Consider the following 26,695-nt stretch of genomic DNA (forward strand, 5'->3'; position numbering starts at 1 on the left):
AATGGACCCCCTAAGGTGTAAGCTACACTGTAGCATGTTGCTGCCATTAACCGAGTGCCATTGTTGTACTTGCATGAGCAGTAATGGCTTCATGTAGCTTACATCATAGCACATTGGTCTTACCATCACGTAACAGGTCTTCTGCAATTGCATACAAATTACTGGTGCATCTACAAATGGTCTATGTAGTTTAGGCGTGTAGGTGCAAAGGCCAAGGATCTGTTTACAGCACTGAAGCAGACCTGCTCACCACCTATGTGTCGGCCCTCATAGATAAAAAGTAATCCCTCAGACCAGGAAACTCTTTTGTAGCTACCCTGTTTTTCTTTTTTTTTCTTTTTTAAATTTTTCATAATTTGCCCAGCGGACTTGGTACCAAGCTGTAAGGACACAAACTACATACGGTTGGCATAGCAAGGCAGAACAATGGAGGCAGTCTGTGCGTTTAAAAGCGATCCCAGTCCTACATCGCCACAGGGGGGAAAATGTACAATGCCTAATCTAAAACAATGCTCTGTCCAGTCAAGGCTGCTCTGAAAAAGGTCTGGCAGATAGTATTACGCTGGTGAGCCGACTCTGAATTTAATCTTTGGAAGAGTAAAGTGCAATCATATTAAACACTGTAAACCACGGACCAGCGTATGAGTAGTCACTGACACTGTGTGCTCTATCTAGACTTCTGTGCTGCTACAGATCGACAAACTCCATATTTTTTTTCTTTTAGTCCCAGCATCTGGGGTTTGGTAAAATGACGCATCCTGAAGGTGCCCCACGGCCAAAAAAAGTTCTGCCAACAGACCGGGCTGTCGCTGGCCTTTATAAGTGGGTGTCCTCCTCCATAGCCTCATTCTCTTCTTTGTCAGGCTTGTTGATTAGGGTTTCCCAGCCATCCCCCTGGTGTGCGGTGCCACCGTTGATGCTCGCCTTCTTCTCTTGCATCTCCGACTGTCCGTCCATCGCCACGTCCAGGGTGGGATTATCGTGGCAGCCATTCTCCACAAAATGCAGCTCCTTGGAAAGACATTAAAGAGGAACATGGAGTAAATAAAAAGATGACTTAGGCTGGATCCATATATTAGGGGTTATGTACAGATACTGGTGTCCAGCGGGCTATTTAAACCTGCAATGGATCATTACTAATCTTTAAAGTGATTGTAAAGGTTCAGTTTTTTTTTATAACAAACATATCATAGTTACCTCCACTGTGCAGTTCGTTTTGCACAGAGTGGCCCCGTTCGTCCTCTTCTGGGGTCCCTCGGCAGCTGTCTTGGCTCCTCCCCGCAATAGCTAACCCCCTCTGGCAAGCTCTCTCCCGAGGGCGTTACCTTGCGGGCGTGCTCCCGTGTTATACACTCGGCATACATAGCCGCCGAGTGTATGACTCGGTTCCGGCCCCCCGGCACCTGCGCCATTGGATGCGCTGCTATCAATCTATCCAATGAAGAGCCCAGAAGCCCGGGCAAAGATCGAGCGCGTTTGCGACGCTGGACTTTCCAGGGCTCAGGTAAGTGAAAGGGGGGGGGGGGGTAATCGACAGATGTTTTTTCACCTTATTGCAAGTAAAACGGGGGGGGGGGGGGCGGTAATCAACAGATGTTTTTTCACCTTAATGCATAGGATGCATTAAGGTAAAAAAACATGAACCTTTACAACCCCTTTAAGTCCAAGTTCCTGCAATTCCTGATCCTGAACCTTATGTTGACCATGATATTGACCTGTCTTTCACCAGACCTGCTTTTTGATTATCCTTATCAGTCTATGTTTGCTGCCCATCTCAGTTATCAACCTTGGCCTGGACTTCTGACCAAGATTTTGCCTTTTGACTCTGTACATTGCTACTTGCACATTTGGAGGCAGGTGCAATCTATTTTCTCAACTGTAGGTGGCGCTCGACTGCAGCAGCATTGCAGATGGAAGGGAAGTCAAGAGGAACATGGTTTCCTGGGTCACTGGGGAAGCTATCTGATTGGATGCTTACGCTCCATGTGACTCTGACAGCCATCTTGGGCCACACAGAGCCTACCTAAAGCCCTGGTCTCCAGGCTTGGAGAGTATTTCATGTGTGGACGGTTAGTGTAGGAACAGGTCACCAGTTTGACAGGGACAGTGATTAGCATCAGTGAGAAATTCCAGACAAGTAGAGAAAAGATAGGGACATGCCATCCTTCCTGGACACCTCCTCATTTGGTTCTGGACGAGAATACAAGTGACTTTTCAACACAAACCATGCCTGAGAAATAATTTCTGCACTGATGGCACTATTGCAAATACTGTATACTGGAAGATGTAGACACCCTTTGACAGTTGTAAAAATTGCATTTTAGTGTATTGCTAGTAGACTCAGCCGAATGCACCCACTCTAACTTACTGTAAATGGCATAAACTACATCCAGGACAATGAAGGCATCATTTATTCACTAAAATGTGGCCGCAGTGTCTACCTTCTACCACTAGAGGGAGTGTCACTGTATAGAATCAATGAGATTCCACAGCATATAAAGATAAAGCTTACTCCACCATATTATAGAATGTATATGTACAGTAGAATAATAATGACTGATCAAAAGTTTAGGGTGCCTTTGTTTTCACCAGTGATTTAACCACTTAACCCCCGGACCATATTGCTGGTCAAAGACCAGAGCACTTTTTGCGATTCGGCACTGCATCGCTTTAACTGACAATTGCACGGTTGTGCGACGTGGCTCCCAAACAAAATTGGCGTCCTTTTTTCCCCACAAATAGAGCTTTCTTTTGGTGGTATTTGATCACCTCTGCGGTTTTTAGTTTTTGCGCTATAAACAAAAATAGAGCGACAATTTTGAAAAAAATGAATATTTTTTACTTTTTACTATAATAAATATCCCCCAAAAAGATATAAAAAAACATTTTTTACCTCAGTTTAGGCCGATATGTATTCTTCTACATATTTTTCGTAAAAAAAATATCGCAAAAAGCGTTTATTGATTGGTTTGCGCAAAAGTTATAGCGTTTACAAAATAGGGGGTATTTTTATGGCATTTTTATTAATATTTTTTTTTTACTAGTAATGTAAAGCGGTTTTTTTTCCGGTACTGCGACATTATGGTGGACACTTCGGACACTTTTGACAAATTTTTGGGACCATTGGCATTTTTATAGCGATCAGTGCTATAAAAATGCATTGGATTACTATAAAAATGCCACTGGCAGGGAAGGGGTTAACACTAGGGGGCGGGGAAGGGGTTAAGTATGTTCCCTGGGTGTGTTCTGGGTGTGTTCTAACTGTAGGGGGGGGGTGGACTCACTAGGGGGAAATGACTGATCGGTGTTCATATATTGTATGAACAGAAGATCAGCATTTCTCTCCCTGACAGGACCCGGACCGGGAGCTGTGTGTTTACACACACAGCTCCCGGTCCCCGCTCTCTAACGAGCAATCGCGTGTGCCCAGCGACGATCGTGCCTGCGAGAGCCGACGCTATATTACGTGTTCTCGCGCAGGGGAGCCGACCTGCCGCCGTAAAACTGGTCGGCAACCAGTTAAAGTAGCGGTAACCCTTAGAAATGAACAAAACATATCCATCTATAGTGTCTACTTGTCTCAATCCAGAGCACTAAGTGTCATTTCTGTCTGCTGCCTCCTACCTCTGCTATCTGCATGAGTCACTTCTGACAAGTTTTCCCAACACGAAAAGAACAAAAAAGGGACAGGGGTGGGACCTCCAGCACACAGCCGGTGATTGACAGCCTCAGCTCTGTTCCTGTGTGCTGTGTGAAGGAGGTGTGTCCCTTCCCTCCAATCAGCTCTCAGACATAAACACATATGAATGATTACTTACACCAAGCTGATTTCTTTTACAAGTTTATCTCATTGAAAACATTTCCTCTGAAAGATGCAAAACAACCATGCATGAGTTATCCAAAAGTGGAAACCCCCTTTAAATCCCCCGTGCCCATTGGCCTACAGCATTGAAATCAAATTGTATATAAAAATTTTACTCACCATGTTTTTCAGTTTGGGCAGACGCCTTTGCCAGCAGATGTAAATGAGCCCGGCGACAATAATCATGACGCACACGGAACCGATAATGACCAAAACAATAAAGAGTTTGCCGTAATCGCTCCGGGGTGGACTGGGGCGGGACTGGCAGCTGACCGTGCTGGAATAACTTTCAATCCCGATCTGTAAAGAAGTGAAGAACATTAGTCCTGTAAAGCAGGGGGTTCCTAAATCAGTATTAAACCCAAAAGCCAATGGGGTAGATTCAGGTAGGGGCGCGCAAAACTGCGGCGGCGTTACATATGACATTTACGTTACGCCGCCGCAAGTTTTATGGGCAAGTGCTTGATTCACAAAGCACTTGCCTATAAAGTTGCGGCAGCGTAGCGTAAAAGGTGCCGGCGTAAGCGCGCGTAATTCAAATGATACCGTAGGGGGCGTGGATCATTTAAGTTAGGCGCGTACCCGCGCCGAACGTACTGCGCATGCGCCGTCCCTAAAATTTCCCGACGTGCATTGCGGTAATTGACGTCGCAAGGACGTCATTGGTATCGACGTGAACGTAAATGGCGTCCAGCGCCATTCACGGACGACTTACGCAAACGACGTAAAAATTTCAAATCGCGCCGCGGGAACGACGTCCATACTTAACATTGGCTGCGCCTCCTAATAGCAGGAGCAGCCTTACGACGAAAACGACGTACGCAAACGACGTAAAAAAACTACCGCCGGGCGCACGTACGTTCATGAATCGGCGTAAGTATGTAATTTGCATACTCTACGCTGACATCTATGGGAGCGCCACCTAGCGGCCAGCGTCAGAATGCACCCTAAGATACGACGGCGTAAGAGACTCATGCCAGTCGTATCTTAGGCTAAAGTCGGCGTATCTAGCTTTCTGAATACAGAAAGTAGATACGCCGGCGCTACTTAGCAATTACGCGGCGTATCTATGGATACACCGGCGTAATTGCTCTCTGAATCTACCCCAATATTTATTATATTGCTTAGCAAATTGTATATGTGACGGCTGCATTCGTTTTCTTTTTTTAGGCTTCCTTTCTTCTAGTTTCATCTGGTGATCTGTCCAGTAAGTCTGCTGCTTTTCAAAAGCACAAGCTCTCCAGCAGAATGTATCAGTTTACATGGGTGAGACAAACCATCTAACACTGGCGGGGGTGCTCACAATGATCAGATTTTATTTATTCTTGTAAAACATGGGTGCTAAATCTGTGCCCCCCCCCCAGCTGTTGCGGAACTACAAGCTCCATCATGCCTCTGCGTTTAGGAGTCCTGCTTGTAGCTGCCAGCCTTATAATGCCTTATGACAGTGGTCATCAACCCTGTGCTCAGGACCCACTAACAGGCCAGGTTTGCAAGATAACTGAAATACATGACAGGTGATATGATTTGCTGCTCAGTGATTGCAGTATTCTAGTCTGCATCTCCCCAAGGTAATACATAAAACCTGGCCTGTTAGTGGGCCCTGGAGGACAGGGTTGATGACCACTGCGTTATGGGACTTGTAGTTCCGCATCAACTGAAGGGCCACAGGTTGAGCACACGTGATGTAAAACCTTTACCCCAAAAGTAACAAAATTGCGCTGCGCTGGTAAAGTGTTCGGGTTTGACTTGAAGAAAAGGTGGCCACCCTACATACGTTACACAATCTGACGGTTGCCTAATCTGACGAAACACGCAAATCATGGCTGGTGGGAGGGGCCGGCTTGTAAATCGCTTCCAGCCTCAGTACTTCTCTCAAGAGCCCTCAGTCCTGATGAAAGCAGTGGGCTGGCTTTTGGGAGGAGTCATGTATACAGTATATTAACCACTTCAATACCGGCCCATTGTCATTTGACGTCCACAGATGGGATCTGTCATCCTGGATGGACGTCAAATGACGTCCTGGGCTTTGCGGGTGAATATCTGAATGATGCCTGCAGCCAGAGGCATCATCCAGATATCCTCTTGTTCAGCCGGCGATTCTGCATGACATAAGAACGATCATAGCGGCGGTTCCGCCGCTTGATCGTTCTTGCAGGCGGCGGGAGGGGACATCTCCCCCTCCCGCCGCCATCCGGTGCTTCTCCGGGCTCTCCCGTGCCATCGGGGGCCCGGAGAACGAATCGTCCGGTGTCGGCAGGAAGCATAGAGATGACTGGTGACCAGATGGTCACCAGTCATCTCTATGACCGTCGGAGGACCCGGGCGCGATGTGATGACGTCACGCCCGGGTCCCCGTAAGTAAACAAAGCCGCGATTGTGGCTGTAAGCAAGTATTAATGAGATCGGTGAATTTTTCTTCACCGATCTCATGGTTTCCAGCCTGGAGGAGAGATGTGGGGTCTTATTGACCCCGCATCTCTCCATAAAGAGGACCTGTCACACACATTTCGTATTACAAGGGATGTTTACATTCCTTGTAATAGGAATAAAAGTGAAAAAAAAAATATTTTTTGGAAAAAAAGTGTAAAAATAAATAAAAAATAAGTCAAAAAATAAATAAAAGATTAAAAAATAAAATTAAAACGCCCCTGTCCCCGGTAGCTCGCGTGCAGATGCGAACGCACGCGTAAGTCCCGCCGACATATGTAAACGCCGTTTAAACCACATATGTGAGGTATCGCCGCGTGCGTTAGAGTGCCAGCAACACATCTAGCACTAGATCTCCTCTGTAAATCTAAACTGGTAACCTGTAAAAATAAATTAAAGCGTTGCCTATGGAGATTTTTAAGTACCAAAGTTTGGCGCCATTCCATGAGTGTGCGCATAATTAAAGCGTGACATGTTGGGTATCCATTTACTCGGTGTAACATAATCTTTCACATAATACAAAAATATTGGGCTAACTTTACTGTTTTGTTATTTTTTAATTGATGAAACAATTTTTTTTCCAAAAAAAGGGTGTTTGAAAAATTATTGCGCAAATACCGTGCAAGATAAAACGTTGCAATGACCGTCGTTTTATTCCCTAGGGTGTCTGCTAAAAAAACATATATAATGTTTGGGGGTTCTGCGTAATTTTCTAGCAAAAGAATGATGATTTTTACATGTAGGAGAGAAGTGCCAGAATAGGCCTGGTATTGAGGTGGTATAAATGCCCTGTATGGAAGCGGTTAAAATGCCTTGATGGGTGGATGTCAGTCTGGAGGAGTGGGCGTTCCTAGCAGGGCCGTCTTTAATATTGATTGGACCCTGGGCAAACATTTTCTTGGACCCCCCTAAATTCACTTATCAACTATTTGTGGGCAGTGTGAGATAAAGGGGCAGCTACTTTGGGCCCCACAACAATGACTGGGCCCGGGGCAGCTTCCCCTTTTGCCCTACGTTAAAGATGGCCCTGGTTCCTAGGCAAGCTTTTTCCATGCAGACCGCCCTGGTTAACGCCCACATGTGATGCTGAGTCTCCTTGATTGAAAGAACTGAAATCCAATGAATGAAAGGGGCGAGCCAGAGACAGTCAGGCTGGGGAGGAAAGTGATCGGTTCCTTCCACTAGAAAGCTCTGATCTCAGGAGTCCAACCGAAGGGAGCCCATGGCCATCGATTGGTTGTATGCACCACTGACCTCTGCGAGGCTTCGTTTTATGTCGCCCAGCGCCATGAAGACGTCTTTAGCAGGGACCACACCTTGAAAAATAAAATGAGATACAAAGGGTTAGACCAGATGCAGAAAGGCACCATTACCCACCGTGTACGGACACTGAAGCCTAACCACACATGGTGGCTTGAAGCTTGGCGTGACTTACGTTCCTCCTCTGTGACCGTCATCAGCAGGTGATTGTCATTCTCATTAGGCTTGCTTAGGAAGATCACCCAGTCCCTCTGGGGTGGCTCTGTTTTCCAAGAGAGCGCCCCCTCAAGGAGAGAAAGCAGCTGTTGCCCCTTCCTCCATCTGAACTCTTCCTGTAGTAAGAAGAATCTTCAATTAACAAAACAAGGAAAAAGTAGATAAGGTCCTCCCGTAAAATCTAAACTCTGGTTGCTATCCTTGCACCTCACCTCTGACCACAGCCCCCAATGCCTGAAACATGTCAGGCAGGGCCCGGTTGGTCCAAGGCGTAGGCAGAGGCAGTTGCCTTCGGCACTTGAGCAAAAGGGAAGCCAAAAGGACTGGGCCTGCTGCTAAAGTATCGTGTTTTAGTGCGAAACGCGTCAGCTGTGATCCTGTCTGCTGTGACATGTACTTTGTGACCTTGTTTTATTAATAAAGGCAACATTTTTTGGAGTGCGGCTGTCCAAAATTCTTCCATTCATCCTCTTTGCTATATGCATCTCTAGCACCTGTGGCTTCTGAGTAGGTGAAAAGGTTCATCATTAACAGCTTCTGCCGTCACTCGGTCAGTCGGTGGGTTGATCCCCCCGTCACTCGGTCAGTTGGTGGGTTGATCCCCCGTCTCTCGGCCAGTCGGTGGGTTGTTCCCCCCCATCACTCGGTCAGTCGGTGGGTTGATCCCCCGTCACTCAGTCAGTCGGTGGGTTGATCCTCCTGTCACTCGGCCAGTCGGTGGGTTTTTCCCCTCCGTCACTCGGTCAGTCGGTGGGTTGATCCCCCGTCACTCAGTCAGTCGGTGGGTTGATCCCTTCGTCACTCGGTCAGTCGGTGGGTTGATCCCCCCGTCACTTGGCCAGTCGGTGGGTTGTTCCCCCCCCCCGTCACTCGGTCAGTCGGTGGGTTGATCCCCCCGTCGCTCAGTCAGTTGGTGGGTTGATCCCCCCCGTCACTCGGTCAGTTGGTGGGTTGATCCCCCCGTCACTCGGGCAGTCGGTGGGTTGATCCCCCCCGTCACTCGGTCAGTCGGTGGGTTGATCCCCCCCGTCACTCGGTCAGTCGGTGGGTTGATCCCCCCGTCACTCGGTCAGTCGGTGGGTTGATCCCCCCGTCACTCGGTCAGTCGGTGGGTTGATCCCCCCGTCACTCGGTCAGTCGGTGGGTTGATCCCCCCGTCACTCGGTCAGTCGGTGGGTTGATCCCCCCCGTCACTCGGTCAGTCGGTGGGTTGATCCCCCCGTCACTCGGTCAGTCGGTGGGTTGATCCCCCCGTCACTCGGTCAGTCGGTGGGTTGATCCCCCCGTCACTCGGCCAGTCGGTGGGTTGTTCCCCCCCGTCACTCGGTCAGTCGGTGGGTTGATCCCCCCCGTCACTCGGTCAGTTGGTGGGTTGATCCCCCCGTCACTCGGCCAGTCGGTGGGTTGTTCCCCCCCGTCACTCGGTCAGTCGGTGGGTTGATCCCCCCCGTCACTCGGTCAGTCGGTGGGTTGATCCCCCCCCGTCACTCGGTCAGTCGGTGGGTTGATCCCCCCGTCACTCGGTCAGTCGGTGGGTTGATCCCCCCGTCACTCGGTGGGTTGATCCCCCCCGTCACTCGGTCAGTTGGTGGGTTGATCCCCCCGTCACTCGGTTGGTTGGTCGCCCCCCCCCCCCCTGTCGCTCGCTCATCCGCCCACCAGCCCCTCAGTTACCCCCATCTAGGTCGTGGGCAGCTTCAGCTACATTCCTTGTAATAGGAATAAAAGTGACCCAAAATAAATAAAAAATGTGTCAAAATCAATAAAATAAATAAGAATAAAACATTTTTTTTAAAGCGCCCCGTCCCGACGAGCTCACGCGCAGAAGCGAACGCATACGTGAGCAGCGCCAGCATATGAAAATGGTGTTCAAACCACACATGTGAGATATTGCCGCGATCATTAGAGTGAGAGCAATAATTCTAGCCCTAGACCTCCTCTATAACTCAAAACATGCAACCTGTAGAAGTTTTTAAAAGTCGCCTATGGAGATTTTTAAGGGTAAAAGTTGGTCGCCATTCCACAAGCGGGCGCAATTTTGAAGCATGATATGTTGGGTATCAATTTACTCGGCGTAACATTATAAAAAGAAATACTGTTGTCTTATTATTTAATTCAAAAAAGTGTATTTTTTCCCAAAAACGCGCGCTTGTAAGACCGCTACACAACTACGGTCTGACATAAAGTATTGCAATGACCGCCATTTTATTCTGTAGGGTGTTAGAAAAAAAATGTATAATGTTTGGGGGTTCTAAGTAATTTTCAGAAAAAGAGGCTCGGTCCTTAAGTGGTTAACAAATTAAACGGTCATCCACAGAATGCAAAAACAGGTAAACTAAGGAAAAAATATCTTTCTGTGGTTGCCTCCCAAGGTTCTTCTCCAACCAGCTCTCCAATGGGTGGAGTACTCCATTAAGTTCCTATAGACTTATGAACAACGTACGGCCAGTGGAGCCTTCATCGCTGCAACGTCGCAGGCAGTGAAAGAGTCGTCAGCTTGCAGAAAAGGTCACCGAGCAGTTCCGCATTCCTCCCTCCCTCTACGTCTGTCTAATCCCCTCTGCTGTTTCCATGACAACCCAGAGACCCTGGAGATGGTTAATAAGGACAGTTGTCATGGAGACTGGTACATCTCGGGGCAGGCTCCGGCCTGCACATCCAGCAGCGTAATTTGGGAGGGAAGGGGCGGCTGAGCCTGCCACAAAATCAAGCCCTTGACAGACATGGGTTGGGTTTTTTTTTTCTAAAGGAAAAGGTGGCGTTGCCTGTAGCAACCAACCAGATCCTGTCATGTTTCAAGGTCGTGGTTACAGCTCTGAAGAAAATATATACTGGATGGGGTTGGCCAGTTCAAGTGGACTGTTGTCAGTACTTACACAGTCGATATCATCCGACATGTTGAGGATGATGTAATTTTTTCCTGCCAAATTTATCCAGTCTTTGCAGATTACCTGAAAATAGACAATTTATGTATAATGAGGAAGGAAGATACAGCAGTATCGTATTGTAGGTTTACCCTAAAAATTGGGACAAAATCTTTAGCACTCAACACTAGTCCTCCCCGCTGGGCTTAATGGTTCCTCCCACTGGCCCCTATGTCCTGTAGTGATGTAGGAGGCAGCAAAAGGAACCGCCGCCAAGAATGGGGGTGTAGAAATAATTTTTTTTTTTTTTGTATATCACAACCCATAAGCCTTGTACACACGACCGGTTTTCACGATAAGAAAACTGCCAAAAAATTGTAACCAGCTCTCTTTTTTCTTGTCGTGTTTCCTGTCAGGCCGCGTACACACGGTTGGTCCATCCGATGAGAACGGTCCGAAGGACCGTTTTCATCGGTTAACCGATGAAGCAGACTGATGGTCTGATGTGCCTACACACCATCAGTTCAAAAACCGATCAAGTCCAACGCGGTGACGTAAAACACAACGACGTGCAAAGTTCAATGCTTCCAAGCATGCGTCGACTTGATTCTGAGCATGCGCGGGTTTGGAACCGATGCTTTTGCGTACTAACCATCGGTTTTGACCAATCGGTTAGGCGTCCATCGGTTGAATTTTAAAGCAAGTTCTAAATTTTTGGACCGAAGGATAACTGACCGATGGGGCCCACACACGGTCGGTTTGGACCGATGAAACTGAACTTCAGTCCGTTTTCATCGGTTTTGTCCGATCGTGTGTACAGGGCCTCAGTCTTTTTCTCGTCGTGAAAAAGGGTCGTGTGCAGGGGTCAAGTCCTGGGGAAAAAAGTGTGGGAACTCCCACCCAAGATCCAATCCCCCACCAAAAAAAAAAAAATGATACGCTCATATGCATTACTAAACCGCATATTTTTTTTAAGCAAGTTCTTTCTAAATACCGCGATAACTCGCGGCAGGCCTCCGCAGTGTCCCCTGGGAACAATAAAAAAAGCTCCCAGGAGACATTGCCGCATCGAGGAAGTGACGGAATACCCGCACACTACCCGATGAATCCATATACAGGAAGCGGCCAGTAACATAAAGGATTACTAAGGTTCGCCTGCCCCTGACAGTGACTCGAGCTGGGCATCGCCGCTTAGTGAAGGATTGGCTCGGGCGGCTCGGCTGCTCTAGTCCTGCAAAGGGAACTGCGTTCCTGCTGTGAAAAAAGTGCAGGAACTCCGTTCCCACGCGTTCCCGCAGGACTTGAGCCCTGGTCATGTGTATGCTTTTCCGAGGGGAAAAAAAACGTGCATGTTCAGAATCAATTTTGCAGCCCAAAAGCAGCCCAAAGGGTGGCGCCATTTGAAAGAAACTTCCCCATTTATAGTCCCGTCATACGTGTTGTACGTCACTGCGCTTTGGTCGGATTTTTTTTTTTGCATGAACATGTGTATGCAAGTCAGGCTGGAGAGGAATCGCGCCGAGAAAAATGGTTGTGTGTACGAGGCATACAGGTCTTTTCACGTAGGCTTCACAATCAGATATGCCTGTCAATTTTTCAAGTGGACCTGATTGGAAGTTCCATGGGGTCTATAGGCAGCAGTGTTCATTTTGGCAGCAAATTTTGATTCAGTTTTAGTCTTATGCCGCGTACACACGATCATTTTTACGGCATGAAAAAAAAACTATGTTTTTCGGCATGTAGAAAAAACAAAGTTTTTCCAACTTCATCATTAAAACGACGTTGCCCACACACCATTGTTTTTAAAAAATGCTCTAGCAAAGCGCGGTGACATACAACACGTACGACGGCACTATAAAGGGGAAGTTCCATGCGGATGACGCCGCCCTTGGGGCTGCTTTAGCTGATTCCGTGTTAGTAAAAGACGAATCGCGCTTTTCTGTCTGTTACAGCGTGATGAATGTGCTTACTCCATTACGAACGCTAGTTTTACCAGAACGAGCGAGCGCTCCCGTCTCATAACTTGCTTCTGAGCATGCGCGGGTTTTTAACGTCGGTTTAGCCCACACACGATCATTTTTTACAACCCGAAAAACGACATTGTTTAAAACGTCGCTAAAAAATGCAGCATGTTCGAATGTTTTTGTTTTTTTCGTTTTTCAGAACCCGAAAAATGATGTGAAGCCCACACACCATCATTTTAAATTACATTTTTTTAAAACTACGTTTTTTTCATGCCGAAAAATGATCGTGTGTACGCGGCATAATCCTCAGACAAGGATGGTTCTCTTTGAATGATGCTCCTTTTATTCCTCTAAGGCTGCATTCACACCTGAGCGTCGGTCGTTCTGCGTTTTTTTCCGGCGTTTTGTCGCGCGTATTCATGCTTATTTGCGCGTTTGCATACAGCGTTGTCCGACGTTTTTGTACTTTGACGTTTTTATTTTAGCCAATAGGAAAAACTATCATTTTTTCATCACTTGTTGCTATGTTGGTAGATTTTTTTAATCTTCTGCATGGGCGACAAGTTCTATTGATTAAAGCGACGAAACCCCCGTAGCAAACGCCCGTTGTCGCGCAAGTCGCTTGAATCGAGCGTTTCCATTACTTTCTATGGGAAATGGAAACGCTCAAATACGCCCAAACCGCCCGATACGTGCGACAAAAAAGGGTCCGGAACTTTTTTTGGCTACAGCCGATGGGCGTCAGGCGCATCAGCGTTCAGATGTGAACCATCCCCATAGACTTTCATGTATTTTGGTCCCTCTGGCGTTTGTGAGCGTCGCGCTACAGGCGACAAAACGCCTAGGTGTGAATGGGCTCTAAATTCAAACAAATAAAATAAAAAGCACTGGTATCTGTACCTGCTCTGTACTTGGTGACAGCTGCATTGGGGCCGCAGCCTTCGTTGGGTCAGCTTCCCGTTGAGTGGAAAAAACTGGCGGGATATCGAGTTTCTTTTTGCTGTTGGCAGCAGATGAAGATTGGTTGACTAACATACTTTCATTGCCCATGTGCCCAGGGGGGTGATGCCTTGCAGGATGACCCCGGGAATCTGCAGGAGGTCCAGGATGAAGTTCAGATTCTGGCTTGTGACCGGCATGATGTCCTCGGGACCCGGAATGTTTCTTGTTCTTTCGGGGCGGCTTGACAGTTGTGTTGGAAGAAGTGGATGTCGTCTTGGTAGCTGTCCTCACCTCCTGGTCCGGAACGGCAGTGGCCGTCTCATTGTGTATGGGCCGGATAGGATCTTCCTCTGCGAGGACCTTGATGATTGGGGATTCAGGAGTCTCGCTAACCTCTGTAGGCCAGATTGTTGTAGATGTTTCCAAAAGTTCTTTAGGCAAAGTGCTCGTCTCATCTTGGGTGACCCTGCTGTCTGTGGATACGGGTTCAGCTATAACAATAATACAAAAAATTGTATATTTTTAGTATGTTTTCTATGATCTTTCAGTGGGCAGGTAAGGGGAATTTTCTGTGCTTCTCTATGTATAGGTTTATTTTAATGTCTGATAATAAGTTCAATTGGCCCTATAGGGAATTGTCCCTAAACAAAGGAGCAGTCAAGCACAGTCACTGTGAATTCCTCCTAAGCGGGAAGTAGTGCCTCCATACCCGATGAGTTGATATGGCCTTCTTCTTCTTTACTGTATAAAGCTGATTTTTAAAACATTCAGAGTCGTCTTTAACCACTTGCCGCCTGCCAATGACATATTGATGTCGGCAAAGTGGTTGTAGAATCCTGAGTGGACGTCATATGACGTCCTCAGGATTTTGAGCCGCTGCGCGCCCCCGGGGGCACGCATTGCGGCAATCGTTGTTGCAGGGTGTCAGTCTGACACCCCGTAACACCGATCAAAGTAAAGAGTCTCTCACGGAGACTCTTTACCACGTGATCAGCCGTGTCCAATCACGGTTGATCACGAAGTAAACAGGAAAAGCCGGTAATCGCAAAAAATCGCAGATCGCCGCCATTACTAGTAAAAAAAAAAAAAATAATAATAATTTTGTCCCCTATTTTGTAGGCGCTAAAACGTTTGCGCAAACCAGTCGCTTATTGCGTTTTTTTTTTTTGTTTACCAAAAATATGTAGAAGAATAAGTATCGGCCTAGACTGAGAAAATTATTTTTTTTTTTTTTAAATTGGGCTATTTATTATAGCAACAAGTAAAAAATATTACATTTTTTTTTTCAAAATTGTCGCTCTTTTTTTGTTTATAGCGCAAAAAATAAAAACCGCAGAGGTGATCAAATACCACCAAAAGAAAGCTCTATTTGTGGGGGAAAAAAGGACGTCAATTTTGTTTGGGAGCCACGTCGCACGACCGCGCAATTGTCAGTTAAAGCAATGCAGTGCCGGAAGCTGAAATTTCACCTGGGCAGGAGGGGGGTATATGTGCCCAGTAAGCAAGTGGTTAAAAACGACGGGTTTTTTTTAATGACGAAAAATGATCGTGTGTACGCGGCATTATAGCTGCAAAGGGCGGGACCAACTCAATACTGAACCCTACAGACTAAGATTGGGATACCATTAAAGTACATGGGGCAGATCCACAAAAGAATTACGCCGGCGTATCTCTTGATACGCTGCGTAATTTCAAATTTCCCGCGTCGTATCTTTGTTTTGTATCCACAAAACAAGATACGACGGAATGAGGGATCGATCCGACAGGCGTACGTCTTAGTACGCCGTCGGATCGTAGGTTAATATTTACGCTGGCCGCTAGGTGGCGTTTCCGTCGAATTCCGCGTCGAGTATGTAAATTAGCTAGATACGGCGATCCGCGAATGTACGGCCGGCGCATTTTTTTACGTTGTTTGCGTTCGGCTTTTTCCGGCGTATAGTTACCCCTGCTATATGGTGGCGTACTCAATGTTAAGTATGGCCGTCGTTCCCGCCTCGCATTTTAAATTTTTTACGTCGCTTGCGTAAGTCGTAAGCATTGGCGTGTTCCGGGTAAATTTCGAGCATGCGCACTGGGATACCCCCACGGACGGCGCATGCGCAGTTAAAAAAAACGTTTACGTCGGGTCACGACGTATTTACATAAAACACGCCCCCGTCACAGAGATTTGAATGCCGCGCCATTACGCCGACAAAGATACACTACGCCGCCGTAACTTACGGCGCAAATTCTTTTGAGGATTCGAAAAAAAAAAAAAAGTTACGGCGGCGTAGTGTATCTTAGATACGCTACGCCCGGCGGATTAATGCGCCGATGTACGTGGATCTGCCCCTAAGACTGGGGTACCATTAATGTTCATGGGCCAGATTCACAAAGAGATACGACGGTGTATTATCTACAGATACACCATCGTATCTCTGACTTACACTGGTCCTATCTATGCGCCTGATTCATAGAATCAGTTACGCATAGATAGGGCTTAGATCTGACAGTGTTACACTGTGTTACACTGTCGAATCTTATTTTCAATTTAAAAATGGCGCCGGGGGCGTTCCCGCTGATTTACCTTGAATAATATGTAAATCAGCGAGATACGCAAATTCACGAACGTACGCGGACCCGACGCAGTCTTCTTACGACGTTTCCGTAGCGGCGTACCCGTCGTATACTTACCCCTGCTTTTATCAGGCGCAGCCAATGTTAAGTATAGCCGGCGTTCCCGCGTCGAATTTGAATTTTTTAACGTCGTTTGCGTAAGTCGTTCTAGAATACGGATGGACGTCGTTTACGTAAGCGTCAAAACCACTGACGTCCTAGCGACGTCAGTGGGAGCAATGCACGCCGGGAAATTCCCCGGACGGCGCATGCGCATTTAAATCGGCGCGGGAACGCGCCTGATTTAAATAGTACACTCCCCTTAGCCGCGGAATTTGAATTCCGCCGGGGGATTTAGGATCCGCCGCCGCAAGTTTGGGGGTAAGTGGTTTGTGAATTAGCCACTTGCCTCTCAAACTTGCGGGAGCGGATCTTAAATCACGTAGATCGAGCGGATCTATAGATCCGCTGATCTACGTGAATCTGGCCCCATGTGTGTGTAAAGGCAGGCGTCCCAATACTTTTGGTGATATAGTGTAAATCCCTGGATATGGTGATACAGGAGTCCAGAGTAAGCTGAATCATCTCTGCAGAGGATTACACACATTTCTGTAAATCTCTCCCTGCGGATTACCAATTACTATCTTCTGATGAATTACATTACGGAGGGTCCCCTGTGAGTTCTTTTGGCTGGATGTGTAAATATTTCTGTGTACGGTTGTTAATTAACAGGAGTGGCTCAGCTAATGATGCTCCAATGTTAGTTTCCCTTCCCCCCTGCCCAGGACTTTATTAACTATAACTTGTGGGCCAATGCCTGGGGGCAATAGGATTGGAGGGGGCAGAAAACTCCAAATGCAGCCATGTCCCCCACTATAGCACAAGCAGACATTGCCTACACGAGAGTGACAACTCTGCTCCAAATTCAGGAGCAGTGCAGCATCCTTGCCACTGCCTTAGAAGAAGCTGCATTAGGTGTAGGGTTGCCACCTGTCCAGGATTCAGTTTGGGTTTGGATTCATCAGTTTCAGACTGCCTGAAACCCGGACACATTATTTAGACCGGACTATGGCTTCCCAGCCGCGTTGCTGGGTGCAGTTGTCTACGCTGAGAGTGTCTGTTACACTCTCTCACACTGCCCAAAGCCAACACTATCAACCCCCCCAAACACAGACAGGAGAGGAGAGAGGGCTCGATCTGCACCTCTTCTTCCCGCCCCTCCCCCTCTGTGTCTTCCTACACTCCAATCCCCTCAGAAAAGGAAAGTGGGGGCCGAAATTTGAGAGGTGCTGACTGCCAAGGGGTGAGTGAGCTCACCATCCATCCCTGTCTGTGACTGAAGTCTCCCCTCCTCTCTCTCCTGCCTCTGACTGAGTACACTAAGGCAAATCAGGGTTCTCAGAGCACCCCTTACATCAGAGGCCACAGTATTTCCCCTTACATCAGAGTCTTCTCCGTACATCAGAGTTCTCAGTGCTCCCCTTTAGATCAGGGTTCCCAGAGCATCCCTTATGTTAGAGTCTCCAGAGTTCTCCCTTACATCAGAGTCTGTGGACTCATATAGCTAGATTCAGAGAGACTTAGGCTGGCGTATCAGTAGATACGTCAGCCTAAGTCTGAATCTGCGGCGGCGCTAATTTAAGCGTATTCTGGTAACCAGATACGCTTAAATTAGGCTCAGATACGAGCGGCGTAAGTGTCTTACACCGTCGTATCCTAAAGTGTAATTTTTAGGCTGACCGCTAGGTGGCGCTTCCATTGCGGTCGGCGTAGAATATGTAAATCACTAGATACGCCTATTTATGAACGTACGCCCGGCCGACGCAGTACAGATACGCCGTTTACGTAAGGCATTATCAGGCCTAAAGTTATTCCATCAAATAGCTGAGATAGTAATGTTAAGTATGGCCGTCGTTCCCGCGTCGAAATTTGACAATGTTACGTCATTTGCGTATGTCGTCCGTGAGTAGGGATTTACGTCATTTACGTCCACGTCGAAATCAATAGGACCGCGCGGCATACTTTGCCGCAATGCACACTGGGATATGTAGGCGGACGGCGCATGCGCCGTTCGTAAAATACGCCAATCACGTCAGGTCAAGCCCCATTAATATAAAACACGCCCCCTCAGCTAAATTTGAATTAGGCGCCATTACGCCCGCCCGATTTACGCTAAGCCGCCGTAACTTAGCAGGCAAGTACTTTGTGAATCATGTACTTGCCTCGCTAACTTACGGCGGCGTAGTGTAAACACGATACGCTACGCCGACGCAAAGTTAGGACGCCCTCTCTGAATCTAGCTAATAGTTCTTTCCGTACATCAGAGTCCTCAGTGTTCCCCCATACATCAGAGTCTTCTCTGTATATTAGAGTTCTCAGTGTTCCCTACTTAAATCAGGGTTCCCAGAGCATCCCTTATGTCAGAATCCCCAGAGTCCCCCCTTACAGTGAAAGGGAGCTCTACGAGTTCAGATGTAAAAGGGGAACTCTGTGGACTCGGAGTTCTTTCCGTACATCAGAGTTCTCAGTGTTCCCCCTTAAATCGGGGGTTCCCAGAGCATCCCTTATGTCAGAGTCCCCCCTTACAGTGAAAGGGAGCTCTACGAGTTCAGATGTAAAAGGGGAACTCTGTGGACTCAGATTTCTTTCCTTACATCAGAATTTTCAGTGTTCCCCCTTATTTTAGAGTCTTCTCCGTACATCAGAGTTCTCAGTGTTCCCCCTTAAATCGGGGTTCCCAGAGCATCCCTTATGTCAGAGTCCCCAGAGTTCTCCCTTACATCAGAGTCTGCAGAGTTTCCCTTTACAGTGAAAGGGAACTCTGCGAGTTCAGATGTAAAAGGGGAACTCTGTGGACTCATAGTTCTTTCCGTACATCAGAGTCCTTAGTGTTCCCCCTTACATCAGAGTCTTCTCCATACATCAGAGTCCTCAGTGTTCCCCCTTACATCAGAGTTCTCAGTGTTCCCCCTTAAATCGGGGTTCCCAGAGCATCCCTTATGTCAGAGTCCCCAGAGTCCCCCCTTACAAGTGAAAGGGAGCTCTACGAGTTCAGATGTAAAAGGGGAACTCTGTGGACTCATAGTTCTTTCCGTACATCAGAGTCCTCAGTGTTCCCCCTTACATCAGAGTTCTCAGTGTTCCTCCATACATCAAAGTCTTCTCCGTACATTAGAGTTCTCAGTGTTCCCTCCTTAAATCAGGGTTCCCAGAGCATCCCTTACATCAGAGTCTGCAGAGTTCTCCCTTACAGTGAAAGGGAGCTCTACGAGTTCAGATGTAAAGGGTGGACTCTGATGTAAAGGGGGACTCTTGTTATTAACTTCATATGATTAGAAATGTTATTTAATAGCAAAATATATGTATAGTTTATACTATAAAAAAAAAAGCTGTGCGCCAGTAAAGTGTTCGGGTTTGAAGAAAAGGTGGCCACCCTATCCCTGAGAAACAACAAGCCGGAACAAAGTCACTCACCAGTTTGTGTCACACGATCATCGCTCGTTCCATTCACTCTTCTTGTATCATCATCCCAGAAATATTTGGGGGATTGGAAAATGGAGATCTCCTCCGTCTCCTGGCTGGAAAAGCCAGAGCCTTGAGGTGTGTGGAGCAAGTCATGGTGGGCGTCGGTCTCTGAGTACCTGTCACTGGCGCGTTCCGTAGAATCCAAGGTCTCTAGAGTGGACAAGGATGAGGAGAGGTCCACCAGTGAGGTGGAGGAGAGTCCTTCGGAACTGGGCTCCTCGCAGCTCACAAGGAGGAACGGGACAAGGCCTATGGAAGAAAACAAGAGGCTTGTGAGGAAAACACAACTACAATCATCATAGGTGTACGTAGCCTATTGCGTTAGGGTGTGCACCCCCAAAGCTCAAACACACGTGGTTTTCTCTGCAGCCTCAGCTGCACTGGACAGGGAATGAATGAGTGCTATATTTGTGGGGGAAAAAAGACGTCAATTTTGTTTGAGAGCCACGTCGTACGACCGCGCAATTGTCAATTAAATCGACGCAGTGCCGGATCGTAAAAAGTGGCCCGGTCATTTAGCAACAAAATGGTCCGGGGCTGAAGTGGTTAAAAGTCAGCAGCTACAAAAAATGTAGCTGCTGACTTTTAATAATCAGACACTTACCTGTCCCACGGTCCAGCGATGTGGGCGCACGAAGCCCCCGCTCCTCTCCGCAGCGCCGGCATTTTAACTGTGGGCGCCCGTCTGTGGCTTCACATGAGCGAGCAGCGCTGCGTGCTGTGAATGGATGGGCAATCTTCTGGGACCTGTGACGTGTCCCAGAACATTGGAAGGAGGGAGGGTGGAGAGGTGAACTTCCTTACGGACGCCGCGGCACCAGGGGAGGAAGAGGGAGCTGGGTGTTTGTAAAAACAGGGTACCCGTTCCCCCTCCAAAAAAATATTGCCAAATGTGGCATGTCAAGAAGTCACCCACACTTAAAGCGGAAGTTCCTTTTTCGGGTGGAACTCGGCTTTACCACTAGGCTACTAATTCATTCCCTTGTTTTCTCTTGCCTCAACTTTTGCAAATCCTTCCTCATTGGTCTACCCCTACACAGGTTATCCCCCCCTTCAGTATATCATGAATTCTGCAGCCAGAGTCATCCATCTTGCCACCTGCTGAGCATCTACCACCCACTCTGCTAATCTCTACCTGCCCAACGAATACAATTCCAAATCCTTGGAGTTTTTTCTCTTTCACTTTCAGGACTTTTCCAGAGCCTCTCCCATCCCCTGGAACTCCCTACCCCAATCCGAACAGCTATTTCCTACTCTGTCTGCTGTTAAAAAGCCCATCTGTTCATCATCAGCCACCAACAAATAATTTTTTTTACGATCAACTCATCCCTTCACAGTTTTTAGGTTTTGTATCACTTGTCCCTCCTTTTTTAAATTGAAGCCTCTCACGAAAAGAGCCCTCTTAATCCTCTTTTGTTTTGTATTGTAGCTGTACTGTTTCCCTATTATATTGTAAAGCGCTATGATGCAAACTGTTGCCGCTATATCAATCCTGTATTATAGGAATGATTAGACTATGTACACGGTGGAAATAATTTTTTTAGTTTCGTATGCATCAATTCATTGAAGAACTTTGTTATGTTGACCAGATTCGTCATTGGAATTCATTTTGTATATTCATTGGCCTGGATTCTCAGAGGACTTACGACGGCGTAGCGCCATGTACGCCATCATAAGTCCGAATCCGTCGTATCTATGCGATTGATTCTTAGAATCAGTTACGCATAGATATCCATTAGTTTCGACAGGCGTAAGTCTCTTACGCCGTCGGATCTTAACTGCATTTTTTTTTGACCGCTAGGTGGCGCTTCCGTCGAATTCCACGTCGAGTATGCAAATTCGCGAACGTACGCGCGGCCGACGCAGTAAAGTTCCGACGTTTACGTTAGGCTTTTCCCGGCGTAAAGTTGCCCCTGCTATATGAGGCGCAGCCAATGTTAAGTATGGCCGTCGTTCCCACGCCGAAATTTGAAAAAGTTACGTCGTCGTCCGTGAATGGGGCTGGACGTCATTTACGTTCACGTCGAAAACCAATGACGTCCTTTGCGGCGTACTTTGGAGCAATGCACACTGGGAAATTCCAAGGACGACGCATGCGCCATTCCGCAAAAACGTCAATCACGTCGGGTCACAGTAGTTTTACATAAAACACGCCCCCATGATACAAATTTGAATTAGGCGGGGTTACGCCGGTCGATTTGCGCTACGCCGCCGCAACTTACGGAGTGCTTTGAGAATACAGCACTTGCCCGTCTAAGTTGCGGCGGCGTAACGTAAATCGGATACGTTACGCCGCCGCAGAGATACGCCGCTGGACGTGAATCTGGGCCTCTGTTTTTTCCGTGAGGTTGCTAAATATTTGCTATAATATCGAATTGCTAGTCCAACCCACCAAGAGAACTGGCATGAGCTGATTGGACAATACCAATTGGCGTCATGTGTATCCGAATGAACAAACGGAACAAAATTCGGATCCATTCCTTCCCAATTATTGAACGAATTTGAAAATTGTATTCATTTCCCCATGGACCCGAACTACTATCGCATAATGCGACGTCATCTGAATGAAACAAATGCATTTGTTAATTTTTTGGGGATCCATCGCCATTTGTTACTATGTGCATCTGGAGTTTCGGATACATCCGAATCTCAGAAAAAATAAATTTTGACCAAAGAAACAAAACAAAATGAAACACATACGTCCAGTAATAACAATAAATGGGCAGCCCAATAAAACTGGTCATAAAAATCTAGCCATGCATTCTGGTCATTGGGTTTCCATAGGCTCTGGAATATCATGCTGAGTCTTGTAGTTCTTCTACAGTAGAAGTAGTGCCATACGGGGCCTGGGTACGACACTACGCGATTTCAGGCCGTGTGTTCCATTCATTCTGCGTAATAGTAGACAGCATGCCAGTGTCACGTACCAACATGGCTAAATTAATTATGTGATCCTCAGGGGCCTGTTTAGCATGATGGATGTGTCACAGCCACAGCAAGGCTGTAATCTCATTACAGAGGGAAGAACTACTGAGAGAGGGGGACCTGTGCCAAGTCTCCAACACAGCCTACATGCTGCTCGTCTAAGGAGCTTGCAATCTATGGTGTGTGTACAACAGGCCTTATTCAATGAGGCAAGGCCTACACACTGCTTGTCTAGAAGGCTTGCAATCTACAGCTGGATTATTCAATGAAATAGTGCCTACGCACTGATCGCCAAAAAATCTTGCAGTCTAAGACAAGTGCTCAACTGATGTATTTAAGGAGCCTGTGCGTGGGCACTGCTCGTCCAAAAAGCTTGCAATCTATGAAAAGTGAATAGTCAATGAGGCAGTGCCTACATATTACCCGTCTAGAAGGATTGCAATGTACAGCGGGTGTACAATTGGGTTACTCATTGAGGCAATGCCTACATTTTGCTCGTCTTAAAAGCTTGCACTCTACAGCAGGTGTACAATTGGGTTATTCAGTGAGGCAGTGCCTACATATTGCTTGTCTAAAAAGCTTGCAATCTACAGCAGGTGTACAATTAATATATTAATATTAAAGTGGATGTAAACCCACAATGTAGAGTATAAGATTCATCTGTGCCTAGTCTTGCCACACAAAGTTAATCCAGCTCTGAGCAATCCTCTTTTATTGTTCAGTGAAAATTAACAGACTTCCAGATAAAAACCTGTCTAAATAAAAAGTCCGTTCCTCTCTCCTTGCTTTGAGTGACAGGTTAATTACATATCTAGCTTGGACATGTTTATCATATGTTATGTTATGTTTATCATAATATAAGGTGATCCACAGTATAAAAAGTGAGAAATCCACCCCTCCCCCACATAACACATCCTGGTAATATACAATGAACTGTGGATCACCTCATATTATGATAAACATAACATATGAGAAACATGTCCAAGCTAGATATGTAAATAACCTGTCACTCAAAGCAAGGGGAGAGGAACAGAGTTTTTATTTAGACAGGTTTTTATCTGGAAGTCTGTTAATTTTCACTGAACAATAATAGAGGATTGCCCAGAGCTGGATTAACTCTGTGTGGCAAGACTGGGCACAGATGATAGGAAATCTTATTCTCTACATTGTGACATAAAAAAAAATTGGGGTTTACATCCACTTAAAAGACGGCCCTGATTGGGTTACTCAATGAGGCAGTGCCTACATATTACTTGTCTAAAAGGCTTGCAATCTACAGCAGATGTACAATTGGGTTACTCAGTGAGGCAGTGCCTACATATTGCTTGTCTAAAAAGCTTGCAATCTACAGGAGGTGTACAATTTGGTTACTCAGTGAGTCAATGCCTACATATTGCTTGTCTAAAAGGCTTGCAATCTACATGAGGTGTACAATTGGGTTACTCAGTGAGTCAGTACCTGCATATTGCTTGTCTAAAAGGCTTGCAATCTACAGCAAGTGTACAATTGGGTAATTCAGTGAGTCAGTACCTACATATTGCTTGTCTAAAAGGCTTGCAATCTACAGCAAGTGTACAATTGGGTAATTCAGTGAGTCAGTACCTACATATTGCTGGTCTAAAAGGCTTGCAATCTACATCAGGTATACAATTGGGTTCAGAGCCTTCTTTAATGCATGGGCAAAAGGGGAAGCTGCCCCGGGCCCAGTCATTGTCGTGGGGCCCAAAGCAGCTGCCCCTTGAGCCCACACTGCTCGCAAATAGTTGATAAGGGCCCAAGAAAATGTTTGCCCAGGGTCCAATCAATATTAAAGACAACCTTGATTGGGTTAATAAATGAGGTAGTGCCTACATATTGCTCGTCTAGAAGGCTTGTAATCTACAGATAACCTACAGCTGGATTACTCATGAGGCAGTGACCTTATATTGCTCACTTCAAAGGCTTGCAATCTACAGCAAACTTATTCAACGAATTAGTGCTTTTTTACAACGCTTGCCCAAAAATCTAGCAATCATGAGCATGGGCGTCCGCTCCATAGGGCAAGGGGGGGCAATTGACCCCCCCTGGAAAATCGAGAAGGTGTTGAAGAGTTTTGAGACCACGGGCGGTCCAAACGGGCTGATGGCTGATCTGAGGTACTGAATGGGATGGGGGAGGGGGGTTTGTGCTGAATGGGGGGTCCATCTGTGCTGAAGGGGCGTCTGTACTGAAGGGGGGTATGTGCTGAAGGGGCGTCTGTGCTTAAAGGGGCTCCATCTGTGCTGAAGTGGGGTCTGTGGTGAATGGAGGGGTCTGTGCGTAATGGGGGGGGTCTGTGCTGAAGGGGGGTCCATTTGTGCTAAATGGAGTGTTCTGTGCAGAATGGGGGGTCCATCTGTGCTGAATGGAGGGGTCTGTGCTGAAGGGGGAGTCTGTGCTGAAGGTGGGGTCCATCTGTGCTGAAGGGGGGTCTGTACATTCTCTAGGTTATATTTATATGGGCATGGAGTGAAGCTGAATTATCTCAAGATCTATTTCACACTGCCAGCTGGCCGCGTTATCGGTAAAGTGGCGCTTTACCATCATTTTAGCTGCGCTATTCAGCCGCTAGCGGGCACTTTTAACCCCCGCTAGCGTTTGAAGAAAGGGTTAAATGCGACTGTGTATCGCCGCTGCCGAAGCGCCCCTCCCTGAAAAAATTTCAGCGGACGCCCATGATCATGAGTATATTTACAACACATTTAATATGAAAAGGGCAGTACAATGACCAAGGATGACATGCAAGCATTCAGGAACCTTTCACTGATTTAGCGGGAGTACCCGTTGGTTACTACGGGTAACGACGGCACTTTGATAATCACGATTGTTCTTTGTGCTCTGGTGCTGAATAAGCTAAAATCAAAGGGTATCGTCGTTCACACGGGTTGTCATTTTTTTGCCTGTAAGCAAGCGCAGCAACACAGGCCTGTTCTCTCTATCGGTGCCCAAGGTGCCATTGGAAGCTTCAGAGACGTGCCCACCCTTCCTGAAGCCGCATGAATTTTTAAAATAGTATGTGGCTGTCAGACACATTGCACTGCGACAAAAAAAAAGACTGGTGCCATACTGCCAATGGGCAACTTGTATCTACCCAGCTGTTGAAGAAACTATGAGTTTTCGACATGCCCTCATCAGAATAATAACGTAAAAAATGACCAGATAAGCAGGACTCACCCAACACAAGGTGCCAAGCTTGCAGCATGTTGAAGTCAATGTGTGACCACCCTTAGATCAGCGGGCATCTCCCTCTCCCAGGAATTGGATGTTCGGTGCCAGACGCCAACGTCCTCTCGTTCTTGTATTACCCCCAAGGCTTTCTGCAGGGTGATATCAAAGAACACAAGGTGGTGATGGAGCAATGCGGTACCCTCCTGGAGATGCCTGGCTTCACCCAATGCTCTACTCACCTTTTAAGGTGCAGTCGCTGATCTAACCGCAAGTGCCAGTCTACACCCAGGCAGCGCTGGAATGAGGACTGGCATGGCAAAACGATCGAGCAGCAGAAAAATGGTAAAGGAGTGATAGCTCAGCAATCGGCTGGCTAGCAGTCAGCTCTGAGGATATTGATCTATGATCAGCCCGGCAAAGATACAGATTCCTTGTCCGCCAGGGCATCCAGATCCCAGGAAATGGGCACAATTAAAGCGGGCGGCTTGGTCTGGGAGATCCGAGGCTATGCTAAGACCCCATCAACCATTCTTGGTCTCTGTATTGTGTCCACCCACCCTAAGCTGTCTGCTTTATCCCACCCCCCCTCTTCCTCCTCCTCCCACAGCTGAGAGCCTGGCGGGTCCCCTGAGCACAGGATTCTCTCTGTCTGGTCCCTTGGATGTATAGAAGACATTCACTGACTCACCTCCTCCCTGCAGGGCTGGTGCAGTGGCTGTCTGCAGATCTTCCTCAAAGCCTCATGGTCCTACTGCCCGCCGCCACTCCTACATCCACCACCTGTTACCGGGAAACTACTATCTTTTTTTATATGGTAAATTCAATCGCTATAATCTCATTGGTGCTTTAACCAGTTCAAGTCCGGGCCAATCCTGACATTTCTCTCATACAGAAAATGTTGCTTTTTTTTGGGTCTAGAAAAATTT

At 47.1% G+C, this 26,695-nt stretch overlaps 1 protein-coding gene across 1 annotated transcript; it reads right to left on the reverse strand.

The window, feature by feature from the left end:
• Nucleotides 1-302: 302 nt before the first annotated feature.
• PODXL2 (podocalyxin like 2) lies at nt 303-26,354 on the reverse strand. The gene is made up of 9 exons (XM_040358978.1): nt 26,009-26,354; nt 25,776-25,918; nt 19,608-19,907; nt 13,497-14,029; nt 10,645-10,719; nt 7,728-7,884; nt 7,547-7,608; nt 3,983-4,162; nt 303-1,011 (listed from the first exon to the last, which is right to left on the reverse strand). The coding sequence occupies exons 2-9, from the start codon at nt 25,801-25,803 to the stop codon at nt 817-819; spliced, it is 1,530 nt and encodes a 509-aa protein (XP_040214912.1). The 5' UTR covers nt 25,804-25,918; nt 26,009-26,354; the 3' UTR covers nt 303-816.
• Between the last annotated feature and the right edge of the window lie 341 nt (nt 26,355-26,695).

This window comes from Rana temporaria, chromosome 7 (genome assembly GCF_905171775.1).
Source record: "Rana temporaria chromosome 7, aRanTem1.1, whole genome shotgun sequence".
Classification (NCBI taxonomy): domain Eukaryota; kingdom Metazoa; phylum Chordata; class Amphibia; order Anura; family Ranidae; genus Rana; species Rana temporaria.